The 26,443-nt window shown below is 39.4% G+C and overlaps 2 protein-coding genes and 1 long non-coding RNA gene across 11 annotated transcripts in view; 2 read left to right on the forward strand and 1 right to left on the reverse strand.

Annotated features, from left to right (window-relative positions):
• Positions 1-15,497, forward strand: part of Pbgs (Porphobilinogen synthase) — a 53,617-nt gene extending 38,120 nt beyond the window's left edge. For 8 of the 9 annotated variants that reach the window (XM_086978066.1, XM_022807973.2, XM_086978067.1 and 5 more), the window contains 4 exons: positions 6,145-6,484; positions 7,009-7,228; positions 9,189-9,286; positions 13,632-15,497. In XM_086978066.1, coding sequence (XP_086834192.1) covers positions 6,145-6,484; positions 7,009-7,228; positions 9,189-9,286; positions 13,632-13,886 — 913 coding nt within the window. In that variant the 3' untranslated portion in view covers positions 13,887-15,497. Of the gene's footprint in view, positions 1-6,144; positions 6,485-7,008; positions 7,229-9,188; positions 9,287-11,264; positions 13,184-13,631 lie in introns of those variants that run through there. The other variant, XM_022807985.2, reaches the window with a different exon arrangement.
• Positions 477-24,479, reverse strand: LOC147758358 (uncharacterized). The gene is made up of 2 exons (XR_015319531.1): positions 24,396-24,479; positions 477-1,485 (listed from the first exon to the last, which is right to left on the reverse strand). It is a non-coding gene; the product is annotated as an uncharacterized LOC147758358 (long non-coding RNA).
• LOC111252410 (uncharacterized) lies at positions 17,173-18,895 on the forward strand. The gene is made up of 2 exons (XM_022810250.2): positions 17,173-17,334; positions 17,517-18,895. The coding sequence occupies exon 2, from the start codon at positions 17,639-17,641 to the stop codon at positions 18,749-18,751; it is 1,113 nt and encodes a 370-aa protein (XP_022665985.1). The 5' UTR covers positions 17,173-17,334; positions 17,517-17,638; the 3' UTR covers positions 18,752-18,895.
• Positions 24,480-26,443: the final 1,964 nt, after the last annotated feature.

Below are 26,443 nucleotides of genomic sequence, written 5' to 3' on the forward strand. Positions count from 1 at the left end.
GAATTTTCATTGTTGATGCAAGTTAACTCGTAAAAGGCTAACGCAAGGTGAATATCGCAAACAAACTTTAAATCAACCGTTTTATGATGCGTATGGGACAAATGCCTTAACGCGGTGAATTTCCTTTTTGCATTTTAACTGAAGTCGTTGAACTTATGTTACTCAGATAACTTTCCTGTCAACTTCAACCTTTTGAATCAAATATTGGATCCAAAGAGAGTTGGTATTTCTTTTTACTATCAGTATAAGTTCTGACGACATGTAGTATAAGGCGATAAGTTGTCATTTGTTAATAGTTCTCATAGTTACTGATCAAATAATATTTGTTCCTTGGAAGACGAAATTTTCCATAATAAACTTTAACTTCAGATATTTACAGACTCTTATAAGGTCTGTAGGAACAGGCAATGAGTTTGGTCTGGCTATCTAATCACAAGCATTCAGAGGCTTGTTCGGTGCCCAGCATATGTTCTGTACTACATTACAGTAAAAAATAAACCCAATTTCGTGCTTGATATGTTGTTTTGCGTAAGGTACCTAAGCGTGGCAGTAGCGAAAGAATCATCTATTTTGATAGACACTTCTAACATACATATATAATAATAATAGACATACTTCTTGTCATAGTCCTCATTAGCCCCTATACTAGCCACAGTCAATGTTATGCTTTTCATAGAAGCTCTGGTAAAGTGGAAAATAACAAAGAGCCATCGAATCGTAGTCTTCAACTCCAAGACTGTCCAACAGACGCCTACCGCTTTGTATCGACCGCCAAATTATAAGTCCGGATCGTGTTATGCTTTATAAATGATGAATGCGGAACAGTGTGCATGCATATCCTGATTCATTGTGCTTGAGGGTTTTTGCTCACTGAGGTGATTCCAATAAAATCGAGTGTCGACAATAGCTAATTACAACAGAGCTTTTTGTTCATTCATTCTGTACCGGCAATGAGTCGGTCAATGGCATAACTATACATACATCATCCGCATAATTAGACTGCTAAAGCCACCAGGTTTTTCCATCTTGTTTTTAAGGGATGGTGCTCCACCTTTTCTTGGGTTTCCTGTTCGTTTATTTCGTTTTGATCGGTGTTAGCGATACCAGTAATGTGATTTATAGGATACATAATGAACACTTGCTATTCTTCCCTGATCTTCATTAAATACTTATAAATTTTGCTCGAATTCTAACGTACGTGCCTCTCATTGCGGTGGTCGAACAAAACGTTATCTGTGTCTTCCGTGTAATAATTTCAACCGATCCCTGAAATGCATTCATAAGTTTCGATTCCATTATTTTAGTTGACGACAGCGCGTTGCTCTGCCTTAGATTGTGTATTGTCCCTGTAACAGCATAGTGGGTAACGTATCTGCGTAAAAATACGTGGTGGCCCAGATTCGAACCCGGGCATAAACACATTTCGTTTCGTGTTGGGAGTCTGCTGTCTGGGGGAAAGCGTAACGGCTACGCCGGACGTGAAACCTGAAACATTTTAGATTAAGCATTCTAAATGTATTGATCGCTTAACAGGATTGCAAATAACGACTTAATTAAATTTTAATAGTTTAAAGATGATTGCCCTAATGTGAATGGAGTCTTCTGTACTCTTAATTGTTCGATTTACAGGACTTCTATTAAGAAGCCTGAGTCAGATGCACTCTTGCGTATCGGCGTACTGTGCTTTTATACCTGTGTGTTCGTTCCTGTGATAAATTTAAATTAGTCTCATTGAACCTCTGTTGTAGTTTTCATGACCTTCAGGATAAAGGGCTCTTGTTGCCACACGACTGTATGTAGTTTGTGGACACAGAGTAGAAGCATGTCTATTCTTCATCGAATTGAAATTGTAATTGTAAAGCGCAACGTTTTTTCAACAATTGCGTCGGCATAACATTTAGCAGAATAATCTGAGTTGTAAGTTTCACAGTAGGGATGATCAGAGGTTCTAAATGTCGGTGATAAAAGAATCCGAAAATGAGATGACTAGTTGTTGTTACTTATTATATTACTTTATTTTTCACTCTTTTTAGACCGGCCTGGTGATATAAAGGAAGGGTTGGATAAGTAGCTAGTGAGTTATATCTGGATATATTTAATGTAAATCGGAATCTGTTGTGAGTAATTCGGAGCGATCATTAAAAATAAAGGTCATCCGTAAAATGAACGATACTTTCTATGTGAGACGAATGCGGAGTCATCATAAGTAGCAAGTTGTAGAGAGTGGGGGTCAAGAGCTTAATGAGTGGACTGGAACGTTTTTCGCTAGCGAGTCGAGATTGGCTGGCCAAATGGCTGCGGACTTAGCGATCTGAGCACAAGTGTTTGTTAGCTAAACAAGCGAGTAATTAAGTAGATAGCCTGCAGGAACCTATTAACAAGGAGATAAATGAGCTTATCTTTACACCGTCTAGTAGACATGCGTCTTTTTGAATTCCTCGGTCGGGTCTTGAAGGGCTCACGAGCCACTTGCCCCCGCCTTGCTTGTGGCAATCCCCAGAGCATTAGAAGCGTTGTTTTGAGCAGCACCTTTTGCTACTACTAGCTTCTCTTTAATTGCGCTTAAAAGTGTGATGCACTCGAACGATGAGCCAGCTCATAAGCGACAACGTGTTCTCGCCGCAAACTGACGCTAGACGAACCGAATTCCCCCCACTTCTCCTTTTCTACAAGGCAAACGCTGTAGGGCAGTATGCTTCAATCTGGTCCTTTTCAGTATTCCAGTGCGGTCAATGATTGTCCTTCACTATCGGCGTGATAAGCTGTACAAGTATACTGGCAGCACATAGAACACTAACAGATGTTCACCTTCACAGGCCTAGGCATTCTCATGCATGGCCTTGGCGAGATTCGGTCTTGCGGTTTGGGCGTTGCTTGTGGCGGCCCGACGCTGTCTCACTTGCTCTTTCGCTTGTTAGTCCAGTACTCTGGCACTACCTCACCCAACGACGGGCGACCAACCGGTTTTTCTCCTTCCTGCAGTCCTCCCGCAAGTCCGTGGCATAGCGACGGTCGTGCCGCAGTCTTTATAAACTGGGAAAGTAGTGATGGTTTGATGGACCGAGGGAGAGACGAAATCCTAAGACGATTATTGAGTGAAGCCACTGCTCCGCATCCAGGTAAACATTCCAAACAAGCGGTTTGAGGTTGACCAGTGAGTAGCCATCAAATGCGTTACTGACTATGTAATTATCTGCTAGATTAATGGCTTTTGGGCTTTAACGACAATCGCAATATCCAGCCGTGTGCGCATGTGGCCCAAGAGCTTACTTTGATTCATGTAGTTATGCATTTTATACTTTGACTGTTAAAGGAAATAGAGTCGTTCGAGTTCTACACGTGAAGTTGTGTGGCTACCCCACCTGGCGCTCTCTATACACTTGCTTAAGAACCAGGTGGTCTCATTTCAGTGGAAAGGTCGTACAGAAGATCACCGTTGCGTACCAAGCAGATCGTTTTTACGATTCAGGTTTTCGGTTGTGCCCCACGCAATGCATGGCTTCCGTGAAGGAACATAAAATCCGGCCGAAATTATTTAGCACTGACTTCTAACGCAGTATAAAAGTCGAGGCAGGTTACGAATTCGGGCAGCTAGTTAACACGAGCAGCCTGCTTACGCTCTTACATAAACTCACAAATAGACACATACACGAAGGTATCGACTTTCACCGAGGGCAAAGGGCAAATTGTGCTGTAATTTTACTAAATCGTGAGTTTATTTTTACTACACATAATAGCTATATGGATTAAATACCTATATTTTAACGAAGAATGAGTGTATAAAGCATATACGCGCGGACAACAATACCAACTTATGGGTACATAAACGGATATTTTATAGAACTTTATGCTTTCTGCAAGTCTAAACACAAATCTAAGCTTCTACCTTAGAAAAAAATCGACCTAGCAAGAGCGAGATCTTGAGTTCAGTAACCAAGAGAAATTTAGTGATATCCTGTAATTCGTTAATCTTTTGCTGCAGGTACTTTTGACTTGTATACACAGTAGTAAATTTCCGACGACATTTAAACTGGCTTTCACGACTCCATTATAAAATAAAAGTTTTTAGAGGATTTTTCTATGGTAAGTAAGCATGGAACAATAGTGCTTGCGTAACACAAAACGTCTCTTGGAAGCGAATCCTACATAGTATTGCTGCTGTTCCGTTTTTAATAAAATTCCACTCCAATCAGCGAAAATCAGAGGGCCACATATTTGAGAATTACACTAACATTTTATCGCTTAGTTCCTAGGAAACCTTTTTTACGGCAATTGACACTTAAACGGTGAGTTTTATGAGCTGTCCCTTTTACAGCCGCATTTGGGCAAATGATCAAAGTGAATATTGCATATTCAGGCTGGCTTTAAAAGTTTTGGGTATGAAGACTGTTTGGGTGTGGTTCCGTGACTAAAAGTTCGGCCACATATCTGAGCCTTAACAACGCTCCACCAGTACGTGTAAACCGAGCATCAATAGATGATGACTGAACACCATCAGAATTCACGGAATTGTTATCGAAGTTTTCGGTTACTAGCAGGGTCTGTTGCTGCTTTCTGAATGTGAGCCCTTAAAGGTTTAGAATTTGCAACTACACCTTACTGTATCTCCTACTCTTAAAAGTACCTTACCTATTGTCATATATTAAGGACATCCAATTATTTTTATCGCATCCTTAATTTTTGAGATAATGAAGGTGAGAGAAGCTTACGATGAGAAACTTGGACACACGACAATAACTGGTCCGTCATTTTTCTAGAATCCATTCTCTATTGACGTGTCTACGTTACTTGCTGGTGTGCTATCCTTATAGCTAACGAAGTAATTTTTTAGCGAATCAAACAAATATGTTATTTAGTTGATATTTGCAGCCATTATAGAGTATAGGGCAACTTAATGGTTAACTTATGTTAAATGTTAACATGTAACATTTGCTTTTCCGGGCAAACCTTATACTTATGATTTGTAAGGCTTAAGGAGAAAACTATTTATATGAGCTACCTTGTTGCACGTAGGAAGAAAATCAAAAATAGGTAGGGCAAGTATATCCCGTTTGGCAGAAGGAGGATGCGAATTTTTTGTATGAGCCTATAAACACAACGAGAGAGAAATAATGATCACTCTACGCGAGCGGCAGATACGATGACGAATTGACCACCCATAGTTCAACTGTCATCTGACTTTTTTCAAAACTGTAGGCCCTCTTTTACGCCCTCATGCCTTAAATATCAAACCTTTTCTACGAGCACACCGACCATATACTTGAAGGTAATTTGGTCCTCACCAATTGTACTATTTACTATATGCAAATCTTCTAGACCTAAGCTTTAAAAAAACTCTCGCACATTACTATTGGCCAGTCTATAGCTATGTGCCCATTTTGTGCGAACGCCCGGATGGCTTAAATTTTATTGCATTTGCTTTTTCAAAAGAAAATGCATTTAGTATTCTATCAGATCTGTTCGCATTCAATAGTCACCTAATGCATACTCTTTGTTCTTCTACAAAACTGTTAATGCTCATTCAATTTTTATTATATTATTTTTTCATCTTTTTTTAGTTATTTTGGATTTTCTTTTTTTTTTTAATTTAATTCTTTGTGCTGCTGTTAAACACCCTTTGAATGGCCTCTCGTCACGTTCCACCTCGTTGTTTTTCCAAGGCAGTTAAGCTGCGATTTTCGTTTTCATTTGGTCTTCTTTACTTTCTCTCCTGTACCTGTTCCTTTTTGAGAATGGACTCTTATCCTAAATAAGGCTTGTTTTCTCTGAAAACGTTTTACCTCACAAATGTAGCACTAGCTTTTTTGCGTTACCCAAAGGATCTCATGATTTTACGACTCCAATTTGGAAATTGCACTTAATCGACAAGGTAAACGATGCACACCGTACAACAGTGGTTGAACCAGTGTTCACTGGCTTTGCAGCCATACACGCGAATATGCACGTATTTCATTATTTATTCATTAAAGTTTCTCACATAGCTTTCGCCTGCACCATACCCAGCTCGAATGGTCGTGCCTTGTATTTATTGTGTAGCTGATTTAATTACGTAGATCTAAGAATAAGTTCACTTATTACGCTTGTTCTGCAAGCCACATACAGATAAAAACCTACTAAAGTTATGACAAACTCATCTCGTTCCAGAATAGCGGATGCGATCCGCCCTGTCTATGAATTAGGCCTCAAATCGGTTCTGCTGTTTGGTGTCGTGGGCTTTGAGGGGAAGGACACAGAGGCGTCGCTCAGTTCAGATCCTGACCGAAATCCAGTTCATGGTGCAATTCGCGTTATTCGGTCAAGTTTTCCTGATCTGGTGGTCGCTTGCGATGTGTGCCTTTGCGCTTATACGTCGCATGGACACTGCGGAATCTTGTCTCAACAGACAGGTGTTATCGACATGGAGAAATCTGATCAGAGGTTAGCTCAAATGGCGCTAAGCTTTGCGAGGGCTGGAGCACACGTCGTGGCTCCCAGCGATATGATGGTAAGAAACTGAAAGGCAGGTGAATTTCGCCAACAGCAGTACGACGTTAGCTTGCCACTTTTTCAATGTATATTTTTCACAAGCTATTCTCCAAAAAAGGACGCTTGGTCCAAAAGTAGTGGCCGCTCCTTCAGATATTCTCGTTTACCTACTAAATTTGGTTTATTGGATATTTAAAAATAATCCATTCATTCAAGTTGCATTTTGATCAGCACACATTACGATCCGGTCTTTCTGTGATAGCTTTTCCAAGACGGAATCAGGTATAAAGCCCTCCATATTTTTCATGCAATTCATTTACAGTAAACGCCTTTTGTAAGTAGATATATATTCTAGTGCAAAATATGTGTTTCATAAACGATTAATACAAGTTGTTTGTTTATACGTGCTCGTGTAAATCAATGTGAACAGATACGCAGGCTTCACTCGACTTATGAACCTGAATATTTCTTCCCTGTGCTAGTGGTTACCAGTTATAGGATACTGATCGATATAAGATGACCGCTACTCTTTAATGCTTTCAGGATGGCCGTATTCTAGCGATAAAGGACGCCTTATTCAAGGCTCAGCTGGGTAACACGGTGTCGGTGCTTAGCTACTCGGCAAAGTTTGCTTCCTGTTTTTATGGACCATTCCGGGACGCGGCGAAAAGTGCGCCAGCTTTGGGCGACCGTAAGAGCTACCAATTGCCACCTGGAGCCAATGGATTAGCAATGCGGGCTGTGCAAAGGGATATTGAACAGGGTAAGCTCATTCGCTTGAACTTCACGATCCTTCTGAATAAAGTACATGATCTGGTTTGGCGTGCTCCTATAATTTTTGATAGCTTTTTTACAGACCTTCATAGGTCAGTATGTATTTTACAGTAAAAAATATGTACTTGCTATCCGAGAGAACTTGTATACGTCAGCATTGACTATGCCAATATGTATGGCTAAGTTTGATTACCTACTTTCTGATGAACCATTATGTAATTTTTTACAGCAGTTAAAAGCTAAAAACGAAGTTATGTCAAGTGTCATAACCACGTAAACATTTAGCCTTAGCTATTATTACTGTAAATGATGGTACTGTCGTTGACAGCTTTCTATAAAGACTAGAAAGAGCGTTCGATCAAGCATAGTCAATATGGGGTGTTCTTGTTGACTAATGCCGATCACAGTATTATGGTATCACTGAGTTGAAGCTTCATAAAAGTTCCAGCTCTTTTCCACGGCCAGTTTCTCAATGCGGTACACTACCAGCGTTCTCCATAGCAGTCAATGTGAATTGTTTGTTCTACCTAAGAAAAGTCTCTTTTTACGTTGTTAACAATAAAATTATTAAAAATAAGTGTAAATATAATATCACATTGATTGCTATTGCTTGCCGAGTTTTTACAACGTGAAATTGAGACGCGTATGGCGGATTTAGTGCGTCTAAAGTACTAACCTTGGTCCTCATTTTTCATTTCATCTGCCATTTATGTCATTGTGGATCCTTGTTGAATCCTATGCGCTTATGAAATCCTAACTCAGATAAGAAGACATTCTTGGTACTTTCTTAAGGTGGGGAACGTCGTTTGATCGTAATAAGTGCCGAACTCAATATATGTACATATATATATACATATATATATATTCGAACACGTGTTAGGCTGGTTTAAGCAGTCGCTTATCTGAAAGTTACCCCGTGTAAGTTCCGTTTACAGACATCAAGCTTTAGGTATTGGCCATGATAGTGTGGGGTGACTGAATTCACACTTTCGTTGCTCCCTGACCTTGAGTAACTACTTACTGCTTCTATCTGAGGGAGACGGAAGTACACTGTCGCCTCAATAAACGTTCCGGTCTTACCGTGTTGTGAACAGGATTTGGTTTGACGCCTTCTTTATTTACATACAGATAAAGATAAATTGGATTCACCACAACACGGTTGACCATTCGAAGTCAGTGCGAATAGCAGGTAAATTGGCAAAAAAATAATGGGTATAGACAACCAATTTGTATCTGGCATCAAGCGTTCTGTGAAGAAATCAAGGCTGGCTTTTTTTGAAATCTGTGTGAAAAGCACAGGGATGTCTTTTTTGAAAGTTTAGCCAGGCATTAAGCAACACAGAATTCCAGTGCCAAGGTTCTACGTAAAACTGCTATGGATAGCTAAAGATGCTGTCTCTATGCCGACATCGAGTAGTAAAAATTATGGGTAGCCGATATGTAGGGTAATGGATTCGCTTACGCCTATAGCTCTTCACTCAGGGTCCCAAAACGTTCCTGAGCCAGCTCCCCATCCGAAAAAAAAAACACTACTCGCATTTGAGGGAGTCGGGAAGGACTTACACGCCCGGAAACGCTTGAAAAACATGACTACGATCTGTATATGTCCTGAGTACATCGAGCAAATGAAGCTACCAAATAATTACTGTAGGCAAGGTTAAATTATGTTTGTCCACGACAATACTAGATACAAATGGCAGTGGTTGTTAAAGTTATCCCGCATGAGTTCGAGACGCAATTCTTTTGGCCCCTATGACACTTTTCAGGTCCCGCACTAACAATTGACCTAATTTTTTTATCACTTACGAATGAAGAGAGGAATCGTACATTTAATAATAAAGTTTCAAAGACTTCATCAGCTCTAGTAAAAATGCTATTGTTTTAGCGTCAAACATTGAATCGCATGTCGATTAACGACGGCTGTGTCCTATCTTTATGTTACTTTGCAGGTGCCGATATGATTATGGTTAAACCCGGTATGCCATACCTAGACCTAATTCGTCAGCTCAAGGACAAGTTTCCCCACTATCCTATGTTTGCATATCAGGTAACAGCCTCTACGTAGATAAAAGGGATAATTTTGTATAGATTAATAAACTGGTTGCATACTTCCGTTATCTTTCGTCGGATGCTATACAGGTTATTTCAAAGCTCGAGGTCAGTCCTTATTGGATGATTAAGGTCAGCAAATAAAGCATTTTTTCCCAATAGGAATCGTTCTCGACAAGCATCTTTTAGAAGCTTGTGTGATCGCAGAAGAGGCTCCATTTGAAGTCAGTTAGCAAAGACTGAATGGTGGTAATAAGTGCTCAAATATTATTCGAATACTGTATCACGTCTGTTATTCTACCATCAAAAATAAGACTGCTGATGAAAATGTCTATTATCGTCGCAATCTAAGGGCAGCTTTCTTCTTGTCTATCGACTATCAGTTAAACTTACATTTAACTTATACGTAACGGATCGTTTAAACGAAGTTCCTTGTATAGTAACATACCTTTCCTTTGTACCATGCTAAGGGAAAATTGTCTTTTAGCTTGGACCCATAGTTTGGCACATTACAGAAAATTGGTAAAAAATAAAGTATGGTTTTGGGCGTTTCAACAAGTGAATTATTGAAGACGATAGTGATTTCCTTGAGTTCACACCCGATAAAGCAGTTCACTAATGTTGAAAAGAATAAGGAGCGTACGGATAAATTCCTCAATAATGAAGTGCCGAACTGTAATGTGTGCCAGGGCTTATAGCTTTACGAGGCCGGGTTATTTTGTGAGCTTAACCTCCCCTATCTCTAGCTATCAACTATTTTTGATTATGGTAACTACAGAATACTCACGTCGAATAAAAGGCCGAATTCGTTCTCTCCACTGGCATAGACACCTCATAGGGCTCATAGGCAGGTTTAACCGATATCCTGTGCAATAGTAAGACTATAAGAATTCGCATGATGTACGCCCGAGGTCGTTACCGTTTGAATTTAACGCTAGCATACATTGACGTTCCAGTACGATCCTTTTTTGAGGGTTCGTGGATTGGTCGTAGGTAATCGCCACGATGTTTCATGAATTTCACGAATTTTCATGACAAGCTTCAACATTCGAGTCAGAATCCATTTACTTTTAGAATTCTAACAATCACTTAGCTTGTATCGGAATCAAGGCGGGTAGTAACAAAAAATTGTTTCACTCTGAACTCGCTATTCGCAGTGTGAATTTGATGGATACACAATGAATGAAAGGGATACTATTGTTTGCTAAGCTGCACTTAGACGAAATTAAATTTTAACTCTAGTATTCTTGGACATAAACTCTTCATTAATTTTTACTCAGCTGACTTTGAACAAACGCACTAACTCGTCCCCACCTGCAACAATTGATTGCCAATGAAAACAATGGCTAATATGTACTCGCGTGTATTTCCAAGTGGTGTCTGTCAAAACTACACAGATTAATTTTTAACGGTCTTATGGTCCAATCAGTAAATATGTTCAGTTCACTGAAGCCTATCACGTTCACGAATGATTTTTCTTTGCAACAAAAACGTTGAGTTTCTATGGTCGTTTCCGAATAGTATTGTGGTCCCCCGGTAGTTTTACGTACAAAAAGATCAACTTGTAAAGTACGCTTGGGTAGAAGGAATGTACAGTTCTTAAGCACTTTCACTAAGTATTAGTTGCCTCTTTTCTTTTTTGCTAAACGTAACCGAAGACTAAACTCATAAAAGGTTGAAAGGATAAAAACAATTGGTTGCCTACGGTAAATAGGCCTGTGTTTATTAGTATTCTAGTAGAACACAAGATGTAACTGTCCTTGTAAACCGTTGCAAAAACAATGCACGTTTAATGACTCTCTGATTATTATTAGTGGTCACTAGCGGCCACTGGTCTCCTTTCCCAAACATACCAGTCGCTACGTTACTTGTTTTTAAATGTAGTTTTATGACAAATTGGCGGACGTGAGACCTTATATCAGCTATAGTTTGAGCAAGAGGACATTATTGACAAAGCCAGTTCAACTTTTCATTAGGTGTCAGGCGAATTTGCGATGTTGTACCATGCGGCGCGAAGCGGGGCATTAGAGTTACGCAGCGCCGTTCTTGAAAGCATGACTTCGTTCCGGCGTGCAGGCACTGATGTCATTATAACCTACTTCACGCCTGACCTCCTTAAGTGGATCAAAGAGAGCGAATAGGGATGCGCCCCTTTGCCGCCTTCTATAGCACTTGCCGAGCCGTAACTACTACAATGCCAAAAATAAGCACGACGGCACGAGGCATGGCAACAGCGGCGGCAGGAGACACAAACTCGGCCGGGTCTGCGACTCGGCTGTTTACTGGATCGTCTGCCAGGCGTCTGGAATAAGCCCTACCTTACGTCTAGAATGTTGTTGGGCCTGTCAAATAACCGTGACTAGACTAGACTAGACTAGACTAGACTAGACTAGGCAGGTGATTTTCACACCTATCGATTCGCTGGAACTGCATATGTATTACATTTACACAAGTTGCACGATACGATTTTCTCTGTAAGTTCGAAAAGGTTTATTTGTTAGGCTTTCAAATCCGGAGTCGTTTAAAACGCCTACAGCCAGGACCAATTAGCCTTACGTAGTCTGTGCTTTAGCGATTGGAACTGATAATTAATTGGTTGCAACCCAATGTTCATTTCGGAAAGCCGAAGCCCGTATGTGCTACTAAAAGCAACACAGCGCCATATTTTTTGCAATATAAATAATAACAGCAGGGTGTGTATTCTATGGGAAAAAAGGATATTATGAACATGACGAAACTATCAAACCCTATGATACAACAATCGGAATACCAAATCTAATGAATTAGTATTAAGAAGTATACATGAGCCATCATAAAGCATGGAGAAAAGCCAATCGGCTTTACGACAGTAAATTTGTTTGTTTGTTTGCTGCTTATTGATGGACAATTGACGAACGACATTGAACATAATTTGATCCAATAGGCCTTTATAGCGTTCATGTATACATACATCTATAATTTGTTGGACCTTTTGCGCCTACCAGGTCATAAGGTCCAACCTGACGTAGCTCCGAGCGCTCACGGGGAGTTGAGGCTAAGTGATGCTCTAAATTTGATGACTAGCTTGCTCTCTGTAATGATACATGACTGCATTGATATTAGCATAGTTTATTGTTGAGAAGTCTATTGAAAAGGCAGAATTTCACTAGAATTGTTTGAACTGAATAATTACAACAGGGCGTAACAGGTCAGTTCAGCGGGTTTATCGGTAACACATGCGTTTTTTTTATGTCCTATTGTTCCAATCAATGACGTATTTTTAAATGAAAAGCAATACATTTACGATGAAAGCTCGTTATTGTAGCCGTTCGTCTTCGAGGACTCTACTTCATTTTAATGGAGTTGCAGTGAATTGAGATCTGACCCAACGTTGACCCATCTTCAGTTGTAACTGACTAAGGATTTCGGCCCGCTACATCAATGTTTATCTCTAATTCTGAGTTAACAATAGCACTGTAGTTATTGCTGGTGATTCTGACCAGGGTCGCACATGGCCTTATGGATGAAAAACTATTAAACTAACCTGTATGGATCATTATTATAATAACAACGATATAAAGAACTACAAACAACACACTATGTTGCTAATACCATTAATGTAACACATTATAAATACATCACTAGAAAGATAGTAACAACATGACTATTCAGTGTTGTTTCTAGACACTGTGGGGTGGTTACCGGACCACGCCATGTGATATTGATCGAGAATTAATGTGTGCACATATCTCTACAGAAAATATGACAGCGCATTTTGTACTTTTCTTACATGTCTACCAGCTCATAGTGCATTTATATAGTTATTATATTATATTATTTATTATTAATACTGATGTGATTATAAGGTGCAATCAATCGTGCAAGAATAAAACATCGTGTTATCACAATAACTGTATCAATCAGCGTATTATTATCACTGTGTTACCGTTCTTATCGCTCGTTGCTTGGCACGTGAGGAAGACACAAGTACAATTTACGTAGTTAGTTATGTTCGTTATCTTGCTAGAAAAGTATGAGAAGGAGCACCTGATCTGGATGGCTAGGTCCAGAAATAAAGGGATAAAATATGATAATTAGAGATTTGCTTCGAACAGGGAACGAGACAGAAAAGAGCCTAAACTTAAGATATCGCTAAGGCTAGTATGCTAGCCAAATTTCCCTTATGAAACTTTCATTCGTCCCTATAGACCGCTATCTCGTTATCAATATATGCATATATCCTTGCTTTGTCCATGTATTTTTGTTCACTAACCGTTATTGTAGTCCTCAAATAATGGACTCACTTTCTTTCCTTTACATAGTGTATGCCAACTATTAACAACAGGCATTTGGGTCACTCCTAGGTGTGCCGAGAGGTCTTGGGTCTGCGGCGCGACATTTTCCTAAAAAAACCGTTTCTCGCGGCACTCCTAGATTTTTCGATATTCAAGCCCGGCGCTGTCGTTAAGCGTCATATTAGACGGCTGACTGCCATCACGAAACGAAATGTGTCTACACCCGGATTCGAACCTCGACCGCCACGTGTCCCGGAGACTAGCGGACAAATGCGTTGCCCCACGGGGACTATATATTACCCCATTTTTATGTACAGTACTTAAACCTTAGGCATTACTTTAGATAGCTGACTTCCAGCACCTTTTGTGGCTGTCTGGAGCGTGATTTGTTATTGATCTAAATCTTCCCTGATTTCTTTTCACAGGAATTTGCCACAATGTCGAAATGATACATGTAGGTATTTATTATCAAAAAAAAAAAAAAAAAAAAAAAAAAAAGCTAAAATGTATCTAGCTTCTAGTGATATCCCAGCAATAGAATAGACATATCAAATATTTGTGTTCAGTATAATATATGTAACTATTTATTAAAAAGAAATTGCAAGAATATTTAGAAGATCGCTAAACGTATGTGATGTCTCAACTACAGAGTCAATACATCAACTAAAAAAAACACAAACTCATCATTAAGTGTTTTTTATATCAGTAAAACCTGTAGCTATTTACTAGAAAAAAAAAAAAACAAGGATGAAAGTACGCAGGTTTTGTTGAAATCCCGGAACTTGGGTTAATATTTATTTTATATGATCTGTGTAAAAAAATATTTAAAAAACGTTAAGCCTTGGGACATCTTAGAAGGAAAATATATGGATCAGCTGACTCTATCAACAGTAACGTCCGTCAAACGATTCGATTCACGTATTTAATCAAGTGTTGTCCGCCGACCAAAGTATTCAGGCGCGTTCCATAAACAGAATAAATCAACCATCAGTAAAAAAGGCCAGTGATCGTGTCATAAAAAAGTTTACATAGCATGAAGTGTCAAAGTCCCTTAGCGAGCGTGTCAGAAGAGGCTACTGAAATAACTGCGAAAAGCTAACGAGTTAAGTGGGACGGGTAAGTGCAACGGGATCGCTAGTGGTTTACTTTATAGCTTACATTAGGTTGAATGCAATATCACTGAATCTGATTATTAAATTAGATACAAGGCAAAACCTGGTTAGGCGTTCGCCTAGTTGCTTGCTTTTAGTAGACCCTTTAGTGGAAACTGGTTAAGCTGATTGTCTCCGTGTCAATAGAACATCATTCTGGGAAGATCCGCGTAACAGTGAAGCTTATTAAACACATACTTTTATAGGGGAAACTTCTTTCCAACTTATAATGTAATGTTAATCCGCCGCAGTGATCGGATTCGACATTAGCTCGGCGGAGACTCGGACGCTGACCGACGCAACTTAGCACTCAGAACGATTAGATCCGACTTCAGTATGACTAAAGTGCTGCATCCGAATTGTGTCGTGTGAAAACGGTCACAAAAGAGACGTTGCGTGCTGGTCATCTAGTCTAACTACTCTCTATTATCATTTTTTATTAGCTTTGTATACCGGTTATTTGAACGTGGTTTTAATCAATGATCAAGCAGATCGTCATGTAATACTGAACGACTGAAGGCGTTAAAGTTGCATACCGAAGGGGCAAATCTATGCGATACGTTCGGAGCCTCTAAATCTACTTGTGATGCCCAAGTATGGCAGACATACAAACCCGCGAAGAAACTGCAAAGTTACTAAATCAAACATGCGTTGAAAACTTCATAGTATTCATATGCAGTACTTCTTTTGGGCCAGATATTTGTTGGAAATAAATTCGACACATACGTCAGACTGCAAAAATGTATAAATAATAAAAGCCATAAATTCGAATACTAGCGACATGTACCTGGCTTATTCTAAAATTAGATAATACTCTTCTTGCTTACATTTTACATAAATACTACCTCTTTTGGCCTTATAATATATTGTATGAACTATATAGGGACTATGCTGCTATGTGTTGCACAACTATAATAGGTGTGGAAAAGGAGCTCCGCGTTTGCAGACTTTTGGCTTTCTCTGTGTGTGTACGCGTATATCTGCGAAAACAGGGAATAGACTTGAACCGCGTGTTAGAAAACAGCGTTATTTGTATTAAGAAAAAAAATAGTGCTATGTATAAACACGTACAGACAAGCGTGATATAATCGAAAATTGATAACACAAAAAATGGTTTAAGTAAATCTAGTTTAATATTTGAGTTAAGATATACCCGAAAGCCATTTTCACTGCCTAATCAAGGGGAATCTTATATGGGTAGATAACAAAAAGGTAAACGCTAAAGTTAAAAAACATTATACTAAGAAGTACTTGATTTCGCCAATGTAGCGCCAAAAGTTAGGAAATTGTATAGGCCCCATGTTTCGCTTGAAACAGTTTGGGAACATAAAAAACATAGTCGTCTAAAAAGCCAAAGCTGCTAACACTACGACCTCAATAGAGTTTTGCGTTCTACATTGCCGTCTGCACATTATCTCATATCTCTAAAATAAAGAACATTTACGCTTGTTTCTATTGAGAATGTTCTTTCTTTCGACCCGTGAGTATATATATATATATATATATATATATATATATAATAAAATTCTTTATTTTAAAGTAAAATATCATTGAACCAGGTGGACGAGAATAACGCTAGACTGTATACATATGACAAGCATTTAACGTTGTCTTCTCTTGTTGTAGGAGGTCCTAACAAGTTTAAAGTATAGAAAGTTTCATGTTGATTGTGTTTATCCTATATTTTGATTAGAATATTACATCACAGTGAAGACTTCAATTTCTGCGATTATCGCCTAAATCGCAGTTTCTAATAAGACGTTATTTTTTTTTTATCCAAGAATACCTTGCTACTCATACGAGGCAAACCCCTTTTTGTGCAAGCTCAGTGTGCGTTTTTACGACGGATATTCCTATAATTAGCTTGTCCCACTTATACACCTTAGCCTAAACATGGTAAGATCATCGATCCGCATAGGTTTTTCATATTTGGTTAGGAGGATACGGTAACATCAATTACAATATCATGCGTAAATAATAGGATTTTTACTTTTAAGCAGAATAAAACACATTTGCCTTTGCACTTTGTTGGGTAACATAGGTCCACTGTCTAACGGTAGCAGTACCCTATTAAGGTCCGTTAGTTTTTTGACAAAGCAAGCATTTTGATTTATATATACGGACCTAACCGGCCTAGAATTTATGTTACGTATTATATACGCTGAATCTTTTTTATACGTACTGAGTATTTTCGAGATGGTTGCTGAAGTGAGGCAACCCGAAGTCGTAGTAAATGAATGTTGATACAACGCACTCTTGAAGAGGCCAGTGCTGCAATAGGCTTACGTTGTTAATATAACCGCAATTTTAATAGAATTGATTGATTTTATTGTGCCAATACGAGCCGGATCGCACAGCTGATCCGATACGTATTTCCAAACCGATGGTTTGCAGTAGGCCATTTTGGCATATTACGATGCTTTTACAGTCAAAGAACGAAAAATTGTGCCGAATTATATGAGTGTTGGTATTCACTTGTTTCTTATTTGGTAATATGTAATTGCACCCACTAACCAAATCTGCTTAGAGAATAGTTAATATATTCAACCAACGTAGCGCTGGCGGTATAGTCGCCAATTATCTGATAGAAGCGGGACCTACGAAGTTCTCTGTGCAATCAAGTATGTTTAACCTATTTCCCCTATCTTTACCAAACGTTCCTTTAAGTTCTATTACAAATGTCACTCGTATACTATTTTGAGCAGCAGATCTTGACACGCCTCGTTGCAGACTACGGTCGATTATGATCGTGTTCATTTCGATTTCAAGCAAAATTAAAACGAGAGACTATTTATATGTGTAGGCAAATTCAGTTTCCTTTCACGGCGAAGGTAGACGTCTACCCAAAAAAAGCAAGAGGCAAGCTGCCGGTGCCCTAAGTACTTGCACCAAATTCCCCGTTGGCCTGATTTCATTCAAAATTAGATGAAGACTGACAAAGCAGTCGTGGTCATGCTGAACAAACGACAAAGTGCAACTACTTCTAAACAGAAAGAAAAGCTTGAGGAAACGTTAAAGTCGCTGATATTACAAATAACCTCCCTTTCAAGAGATGTGTTCGTCAAAAGAGTCGACCAAATTCCGACCGTATTGGAAAACAATAATCGGGCACTGCGACTCTTGAATGAAGCCGCCCAATTTGTTCAAATTGAGCTACAGAAGTGTTCTCGTCCTAAATTGGCACCCGAAGCCGAACATCGACGGGCCCTTCGTCGGTCTATCTTCTCGTGGGAGCTTATTCCTGGTATCAGCTCTACAAAACACTGTCTCTCCCCGCTAGACTTGGACGATGCTGATAAGCTACTGGAATATGCGCTAAAAACAAGAAACGGCGTCTTGATAATAGGTAATAGCGGCCAAGGCAAAACAATGCTAATTCGTTTCGTCCTGCAAAAGATCGCTCGGGTGTCGGTGTACGTAGATACACGAGATATTGTCGAGTTGAACCTCATATTTAATCGATTTGCAGAACTACGCTCCGCAGTGCTTGTTCTAGACAATGTAGAGTTATTTCATTGTCGAGCAATCCGACAGAATCTTCCTACTATTCGACAACACAACGTAATATGTGTGATAACCTCAGACGATGAGGTTTTAAACCAGCTATCCGACCTAATGTGTTCAATGAGGATTCCGGATCCATGTGCACAGCATTTGGCCCGATTGTACACACTGCTGGTACGTGGTTTCCATTCGACACCGAAATGCATACTTCCATCATGTCGTACTCGATTAGCTATTGTCCGCTCGCTTCAGATGGAAATGCTTGACACTAACGTGATGAAGAAGGGCGATTACGTTGAAGCGAGTTCGGAGCCACCAGGCCCTCCGCAGCCGCCTGACGTAAGTGAAGAACATCCAGGTGCTTATTATGTCAATAAATGCTTGGCGAGTACAGAACAGTTTCGCAAACTAGAACGGAATACACCACCACGGAAAAGAACAAAAGGCAAAAAGCCTTTAAAGAAAAAGAAAAAGACAAAAAAGAAAGATCAGAGAAAGCCGAAAAGCCGTATGAAAGAGTGCTTTACGGTTTGACTTACGATGACGATACTTCGTAGAAAATTTCTGTGGAAAGCGTCATACCGGCAGTGGAAAATTCGGGCAACCCACCCATTTTAACAACGACACGATAAATATAGCGAGAGGCGTGGCTAATGTGCGACTTTGTCACTATGTGTCTGTAGGTATGTGTCTGAGATTTAATGAAGCAACATCACGTACGGCGTAGTAAGCCGAGCGGGAATTACACGCTTTCGACGACATACTGCTCCATGATTGTATTGTTTGCACTCTAGGTGATAAAAGCTTCTTGCCCTCTAAAGAAAATTGTGGTCTTCACACAATTTCGTTGACAGTTGATTACTTTATGACTTCCAGTAACGATCTTGTGCAAACATTGAAATGACTAATACCTATTTAATGTTGTATTGAACGAGCGTGTCGTATATGGTGATAAATTATATATATATATATATATATATATATATATATATATATAATTGCTGGCCGTTCTTAAGCCAACGTTAAAGCACTATTATTATTAAATTGAAGGTGCCCTAAGATTAGTAGCTGAAGACTGGTTAATCTTCTAAAATTGTTTGGTAATTTCATCACTATAAAAATGGATTTATCCGCACCTCCATTTAAATTAGATGAACCCCATAATAGTAGTAGATTAGTAGGTAACGTATTTGCCTGTGAATCCTAGGATACGTTTGAATTCAGGCATAAATACGCTTTGTTTCGTACTGGGAGCCTAATGGCGATACAGAGGTAAACACCATTGAAAAGAGTTCTACAGGGACTGAGACAAGTTCGAAAGTACAAGATCCAGCCTATGCGACGGACATAATACTCAACCCACTTTCGAGGCGCTCTATTTCTGAATTGAGGCATTCCAACAGTTTTAACACATCTACTACCGTCAAATCTCTTATTTTAAAGGACACTAACGTCGATTCGACACGACTTACATAGGGCATGATTAAGACTCCTTGCTAAAAACTGCCAATACTTTTTTGGTAATACTAATGTATATATATATATATATATATATATATAGATTAAAGCGCCACCATTTGTTCGGTAACAACATGCGGCTGAGCTACAACAAGAATAAGGATTCGCTTTTTTTGGAAAAGAGTATTTGAGTCACTGGCTGAGGCGATTCAGCCAAACGCTTTAGCGACGTGTCAGCACAATTTAACCCTAGGCGAAACCTGCCTAAATAGAATACACACTGATACTATAAACGATAAAGTGTGTTTGGAATCCTACATGGAGCATTGAGAACAAGAATTGTATGTTAGATTAGATTTCGGCATTTATTTATCGAAGCATCGCTTGAGCTGTTATGTTCAGGCCAAGCAACCTCATACCAGTTCGGCATGTATATTTTTTTCTATTATAAGCGTATTATATAGCTACTGATTGGGATTGTGCCAATGGAACGTCGCAGTGAGCGGTGGCGAATTAGGAGTTTGGTGGCTGGGTATTCGCTAGAGTAATTAGTGAGTCTGAGCTTCTGCAAGGGTTTTCGAAGCAGATCGGAAGCGGAAAATATAGTATTAGTTGCGAAGGTTCATTTCGTAGGAGGACATGAAGGAACTTGATTGAGTCGCTTTAAATCGAACACTGAGGGCATCCTAATTTCTTGTCCTAATTGAGCAGACAGCAGGGGAGGAGGGTGCATGCAATGTGCGTCATTGTTGCTGGTAGACAGAGTGAGGCAGCTCTTTAGCAACGGCCTTGCACTGGCTGAACTGTCTAGCAAACACAGGGCGCTTTGCTTGTTGGCTCCAAGGGGACAAACACCCCGGAAGGGGTCTTGCTTATGACAAAACTCGAAAAGTCTAACCCTGCCAGCCTCGATTCCTTGATTAAAAGCTCCACCTTCTCTTACTCTCTTCTTCGACGTGCTCGGCCTATTCTTTTCGGCTCTGCTCGGCTCGGCTAACCTTTCAACTGCACTACCTTATCCCGACCTTCTTATTTTTAAGCCTCGATCCCTCTGTACTTTATCCCTTTGTAAGACCATAGATCCTTTTAGCATCGATACGTACTCTGTCGCCAAAAAGCTGCACGCCCAAGTCGAGACAGGATGCAATCACACTTGTTCAGGCAAGCCACCCCCCGCCCCCCATACTATTAGTTGAACGAATCCTATCTTCGACGCGCATCTTCCTCCGGCATCTACGTCGACTTCAGAACGGGGTCTCTTTAGTTAAGTAGACTCATATGCACATGCATATCGGTAGGTTCATTCGCGCCTCCGTAACAAATCTTATAAACGATTATTAGGAAATTTAACATTCGCTTGAGTTGGCAGAAGTATGCATGAACTATCAGTTGTAAGTCATAACCGAATGATCACGGATTTATCCAATGACTCACGCAATTCGTCTGCAAAATTTTGACTCTCGAAATGAAAATAGTTATCTATCAAATATTTTATCCGATCATTTATTTAAAAATGTGTATTAAAATCTTAGTAATCAGTTTGAACGGCGGCTGAAAACATTTTAAAGGTAAGAACTATGCTGAATCACAAACCTGTGTGAGTTTATCGTGATTTCATAGGATCTGTGTCATTGGTTCACAGGATCAGGGGAAACAGCGTTCAAAGCTAAATCAAGCCCTGCCAATTGCCATACAACCAAAAAGGAAAATGACTCAGTGATCCAAAATGTCATATATTTGTGCTAATTAAGCATATTTTTATTTGTTTCATATTGTTGTTTGTACCATCAATTGGAAGTTCATTCAACTACGAACTTAACAGTACCAAATATATGCACTTGATATATTATATTCAACGCTAAACATAGGTGCGGGTATCACAGACTCATTTGGCAATTTTTTTTGCCAGTTATAAAACAATGGAACCTTTCTAATATATATTTTTGGTAAATATGGCACTCATCTACAAGGCATTGTTGCCCCACAAGCGATGATCGTATTTGCTGAACGGGGTAAAGCTTAAATTTGTATATATCTTGTGGTATTTATGGGAAATGATTATAGTGATTAGTTTACACACGGTATCTGTAGCTTGAGGTTATTTTAAGGTTTGTTTCGCTCAACATTTGGAACTACTTTCGAGTACAAATTTGACATTCAAGGATATAATCTTGTCTTTTCGTTTACAGCCTTCCAATAAAACTGGGGATTTGTAGTGAGTTCTATACTCCTGACGCAGCTGCAGCCTCTCGCGGAGATGCCGACGCTAAGTAACGCCGCTGCCAAAATTCTATGCGGCCTCATGCGTCAGTAATTGTATTAGTGAGATCGATCGTGTTAGTGGTACCAATTTATTACAACGAAAGTCTAAATCCATTGAAGAAAGAGATTACTGAAAATAATCGTGTGCTTATCGAAGAATGAAGGAGAGCCTGTATGTTCAATGTCTCAACATAGAAAAATCGAAAGAAACGGTGGAAAGTTGTTACAAGACTATTGATTTGTGAGAGATATGCCCACGGTAGTGGCGTGCGGCTTCACTACCATAATCGGCAGAACGAGCACTGGTCTAATAGCTACATTCTGGAAGATCCTACAGAAAATCGGCTTTCAATGTTGTCATATTGCTGAAAACCTAAAGATTTATATAGCTTATGCATTTATCAGTAATGTGTTTGCGGCTAACATCACTATGAGAAAATGCTATATCTTAGCACGGAAAGCCCACGTCGCAAAGGCTCGCGACTGACCCCGCACGTTTTCATGTGTGTAGAAGTTTCCCTCAAAGCCCTGCAAGATTGCCTTCATGAATGTCGCATTGATAGTCGAAAGTTAGATCCAAGCAAATTTCAAACAGCAACCAGCGTTATTTTCCTTTACACATAGAATCCAGGAGCCGAATCATATCCTGCTGTGAGGTGTCCGGCCTCTAAGCGATCCCCGCGATGGAGTTTTCAGGTGAAATATACCCCACAGCAAGTAAAAGAATTCGAATAATACAGATATACTGATTGCTTTCAGGTTAAAGAAATATACAAACATTGTCTCAAGCGCTTCAAGTCGACTTTGGAAAGAAGCGTGGGTCTAAGTTACTGCAATACTATTTGCTTTTGGGTCCAATTTTCAAAAGCTGCGACGACAAGCTGTCCAGTCCAACAGAAAGACTTCGAAGTTTACTTTCGAAACATTCTAACTACGAGCAAGATGATCCGAGTCGAGCTGCTGAATATCCGCCCGTCACCGTAGTCAGACGACTTCCGACTCGATTGAAGGTTTTCAAAGCGAGTTTACGATATCTCAGGTAGTGAAAAGTATCTCCGGACTGCCCGAATGAAAAGCTCGTGAGCCCGACAAAATATTCGATGGGGATATCAGGAAGACTATGTTGGACACTTCGCCGTCTGCATGGCAGAGTGTGTCGTTTCGGATGTGTGATGGGCAAAACAAGCGACGGTTATAATTTGTGAACGAAATAAGGAAAAAATTAAAATACTAATTCCGTTGAAAGCTATATTTGAAAACCTTATTACACTAGACGGTAGTGTCATTGAGACAAAATATATTTTTGTCTCGGAGACGGGATTCTCTTGAGGTGACGGCTTAAGTCCATTGTTTTTTCCTTTACTAGCGACTTCCTTTCACGTATCCAGCAGTAAAATGCGGCGTTAATCAAGAATAATCAAATATGCCGGCGACATCGTAATCTATAGTACGAGCAGATTCTATTTGGGCTAAGTACTAGCAACTTTGAACAACTGTGTCATGGAAGTAGGTCTTGAAATAAACCAATACTGAGAGTATCGAGTTTACGAGAAAGAGGAGTGTTTGCAAAAAGGAAATCACTCCTACTGCTAAAATCATCAAGTTCATTAAATTCGGCCGGACAATGATTATTACATGAAAGTCAACCATATCGATTAACGACGTTAGGAGATAATAATCCCGACGAACACTATAAAAGGGGTCGCAGAAGCGATTTCTGGTAACGGCTTTTAATTTTTTTAGTTCAATGATTGCGCCAACTGCTGTTTACAGATTTCTAATAATTTGGGAAAAACAGAGCTAGCAAATGTGGTGGCACTCGACAGGCTGAAGCCTGCTGTCCTTAAATTTGCGTCAAATCGACCCATAACCGTATGTTGCTGTATCTGGCGGTTGAAATTCCAATGTTCGTTGAAGAGGGTGTTTTTCAAGGTATCACACGTCCTGAACACGGAAGCATAGCGTGTTTATCATGAGTTAAGAACAAGAGACGCCCCAAGTGAACTTATCGTTTTCCTTAATTTGACAGCGACGACTGAATTGCCGAAGGGCCTAAACAAAAACCTAATATTCGGCATGGATGGGTATATTGCTATAACAGGATTGGTAGGCATTGAATTCTATCATCTGTTCAGCGATATGATGAACGTGTGCAACATGAAAAATTATTAATCCTCTAATAGCAATTAGAGTATAGCTTGATCGTGGTATGATCTGCGCGAAGCCGATTTAATGAATACTTTTTCCCTAAGAAATGAGGTTTTGGTCCTTATAAAGCTTGACGTTAATTTTGAAAAACTTTTTTAAAAAATAATCTTAGAGTATTTGTCACGTTTATATACCGTAAAGTTGTTTGTTCTTTCAAACAAGGCACAGAAGAGCGTGACATTTAATTTGCAAGGAAAATTAAAATATTTTCGCATTTCTCATGACTTGGCCATAAAATTACGATACTCACCGAAGCGGTCCATACTTGATAGAGCATGAAGCATCTCAGTTCGATATTCAAGTGCGCGAGCAGTTTTCCTCGGAGTCACTTCTCTGTCCCTGTATGAGGATATGATGCTGATTTAGTTGACTTGCGAATTTGTTGAGCAAACCTGGACCATCTCGGTATATATATGGTTCATTACCTTTGATTGTATAAACATTTTTAAGCGTTTTTATACTTGAAGGCTAACCTGGGAAAATTGACCTTTTTCTTGGGAATTTTTCCTTTGTGAAAGATTCAGAGTAGCAACTTTTTTATTTTTTCGAGCTAAACCATACTGGTAACTTTAAGACCAATCCTAATGATTGCTCTTAATGGATGAACGAACAAACGTAGCACACTGACAAATTCAGTGAAATATAGTAACGAGGTAATTAAAACATTTATGATAGCGGGGTAACCGATTGTAAAACAGAATTATAGAATAATTGTGCTAAGATAACGCTCGCTGACACAGAGTCATAAATAGACTAAATAAAAACGAAACATTACTGTAATTGGCTCATCACAACAAAATTAATACATGGGAATCTACCAAGAACCAGAAATGGACGCGTATTAAGGTATCCGTCTGCAAACGAGGGGTGATTTATGTTAGGTAGGGCGTACGCAAATGAAATACTAGGTTGCTGAGATAGTGGCAACGTGGCATGAGGGCTCTTCGAACACTTAGATGGGAGTACGGTATACGTAGATCAGAGCAACTAGAATTGCAACAATATGGCTAATCAATGATTGAATCAGAAGAATGGATTTATAACAACGTGGTAGATACAGTCCGGTAACGGAATTAGCAAACTTTAAAAAAAACTACAACTGTAACTAATGTGTGTCATATCCGTTCACTTTAGAACAAGCCTAAGTAAACAGCCGTAGGTGCGATGTGAAACATATGGATGTTCCACACAGTTCGTGTGAAATAAATTGTCTGATTGAAGTACTGCGTTTTTGTGGGACAGGGAGCTAGACAGACTCAGAAACAGCGCTCAGACGATCAGCCACACCAGTGATAAAGTGTAGTTGTCGAAGAAGCCTTGATTGTTCTAAACAAAAAAAATGTTTATATTTTTCATTGGAGAACTTCTGTGGTTTTTGCACAAAAGGTGTTTTTAATTTAATAATTAATAATTTTCAGAACCTAGATTAACACTCCTCTTCATTTTTGCCGTGCAGCTAAACAATGTATGTCATCTGGCATTTTCGTGCAGGGAAACAATTATTCTTCTGTTCGTTGGATTCGGTAGATTCTTTTTTCCGTTAGTGATTGACAGTAAAAATCCAAATATATTATTTTGGCAGGCGGCAACAACTCATAATGCACGAATCTATCCGTGGCTCTGGTGGCTTTATTTCAGTGGCTGTATGTAATCTTGTTAGTTGTCGACAGTAAAGAATAGGATCAATCGTCCGAATCAATATTGTCGGGCGGCAGCGACTCATAATGCATGATCCTTCCCTAATCCTATCAAAAACATGGCATTATGTTTTTTAGTATCGTGGTCGCACGCCACGTTTTCGTATTGTTTTTATTTGCGCAATACGATTCAACCCTCCATAACCCGTGATCAACCATTTTCCAAATAGATATTACCATCAGGTGAATCCTTTGGTGCCAGTTCGTATTGCAGTAAAACATTGAACTTCTCTTTCTATTGAATTAGGCTTTGTTCATATGCTGCCTGAAACTGTTTGGTAATGGATGTCTAATTTTTCCATACCAAGATACCAAGGCTACCCACGTATCGCTATTGCTCAACGCGTCCGCGATGATTTCCTCAACTTCTTCCGTTATTCTACAGAGCATCCTTCATATCGAAATTTCCAAAAGGAAAGCAGCAGGATAATTTTTAGGCGGTTTCTTCCGATACTTGGCCATGATCGTAACGGAACTGTCAAAATGGCGAATCTTTACGGAAATCTCACTCACCTTCTCTATTTTCTCTCTAAACATTCTATCTTAAATTTGAATAAAGGCATTTCTACTACCCAGAGTTTCCGAACGATATGGAATATCT

Source organism: Varroa destructor, unplaced genomic scaffold (assembly GCF_002443255.2).
Source record: "Varroa destructor unplaced genomic scaffold, Vdes_3.0 BEIS01000001.1, whole genome shotgun sequence".
Taxonomy (NCBI): Eukaryota; Metazoa; Arthropoda; class Arachnida; order Mesostigmata; family Varroidae; genus Varroa; species Varroa destructor.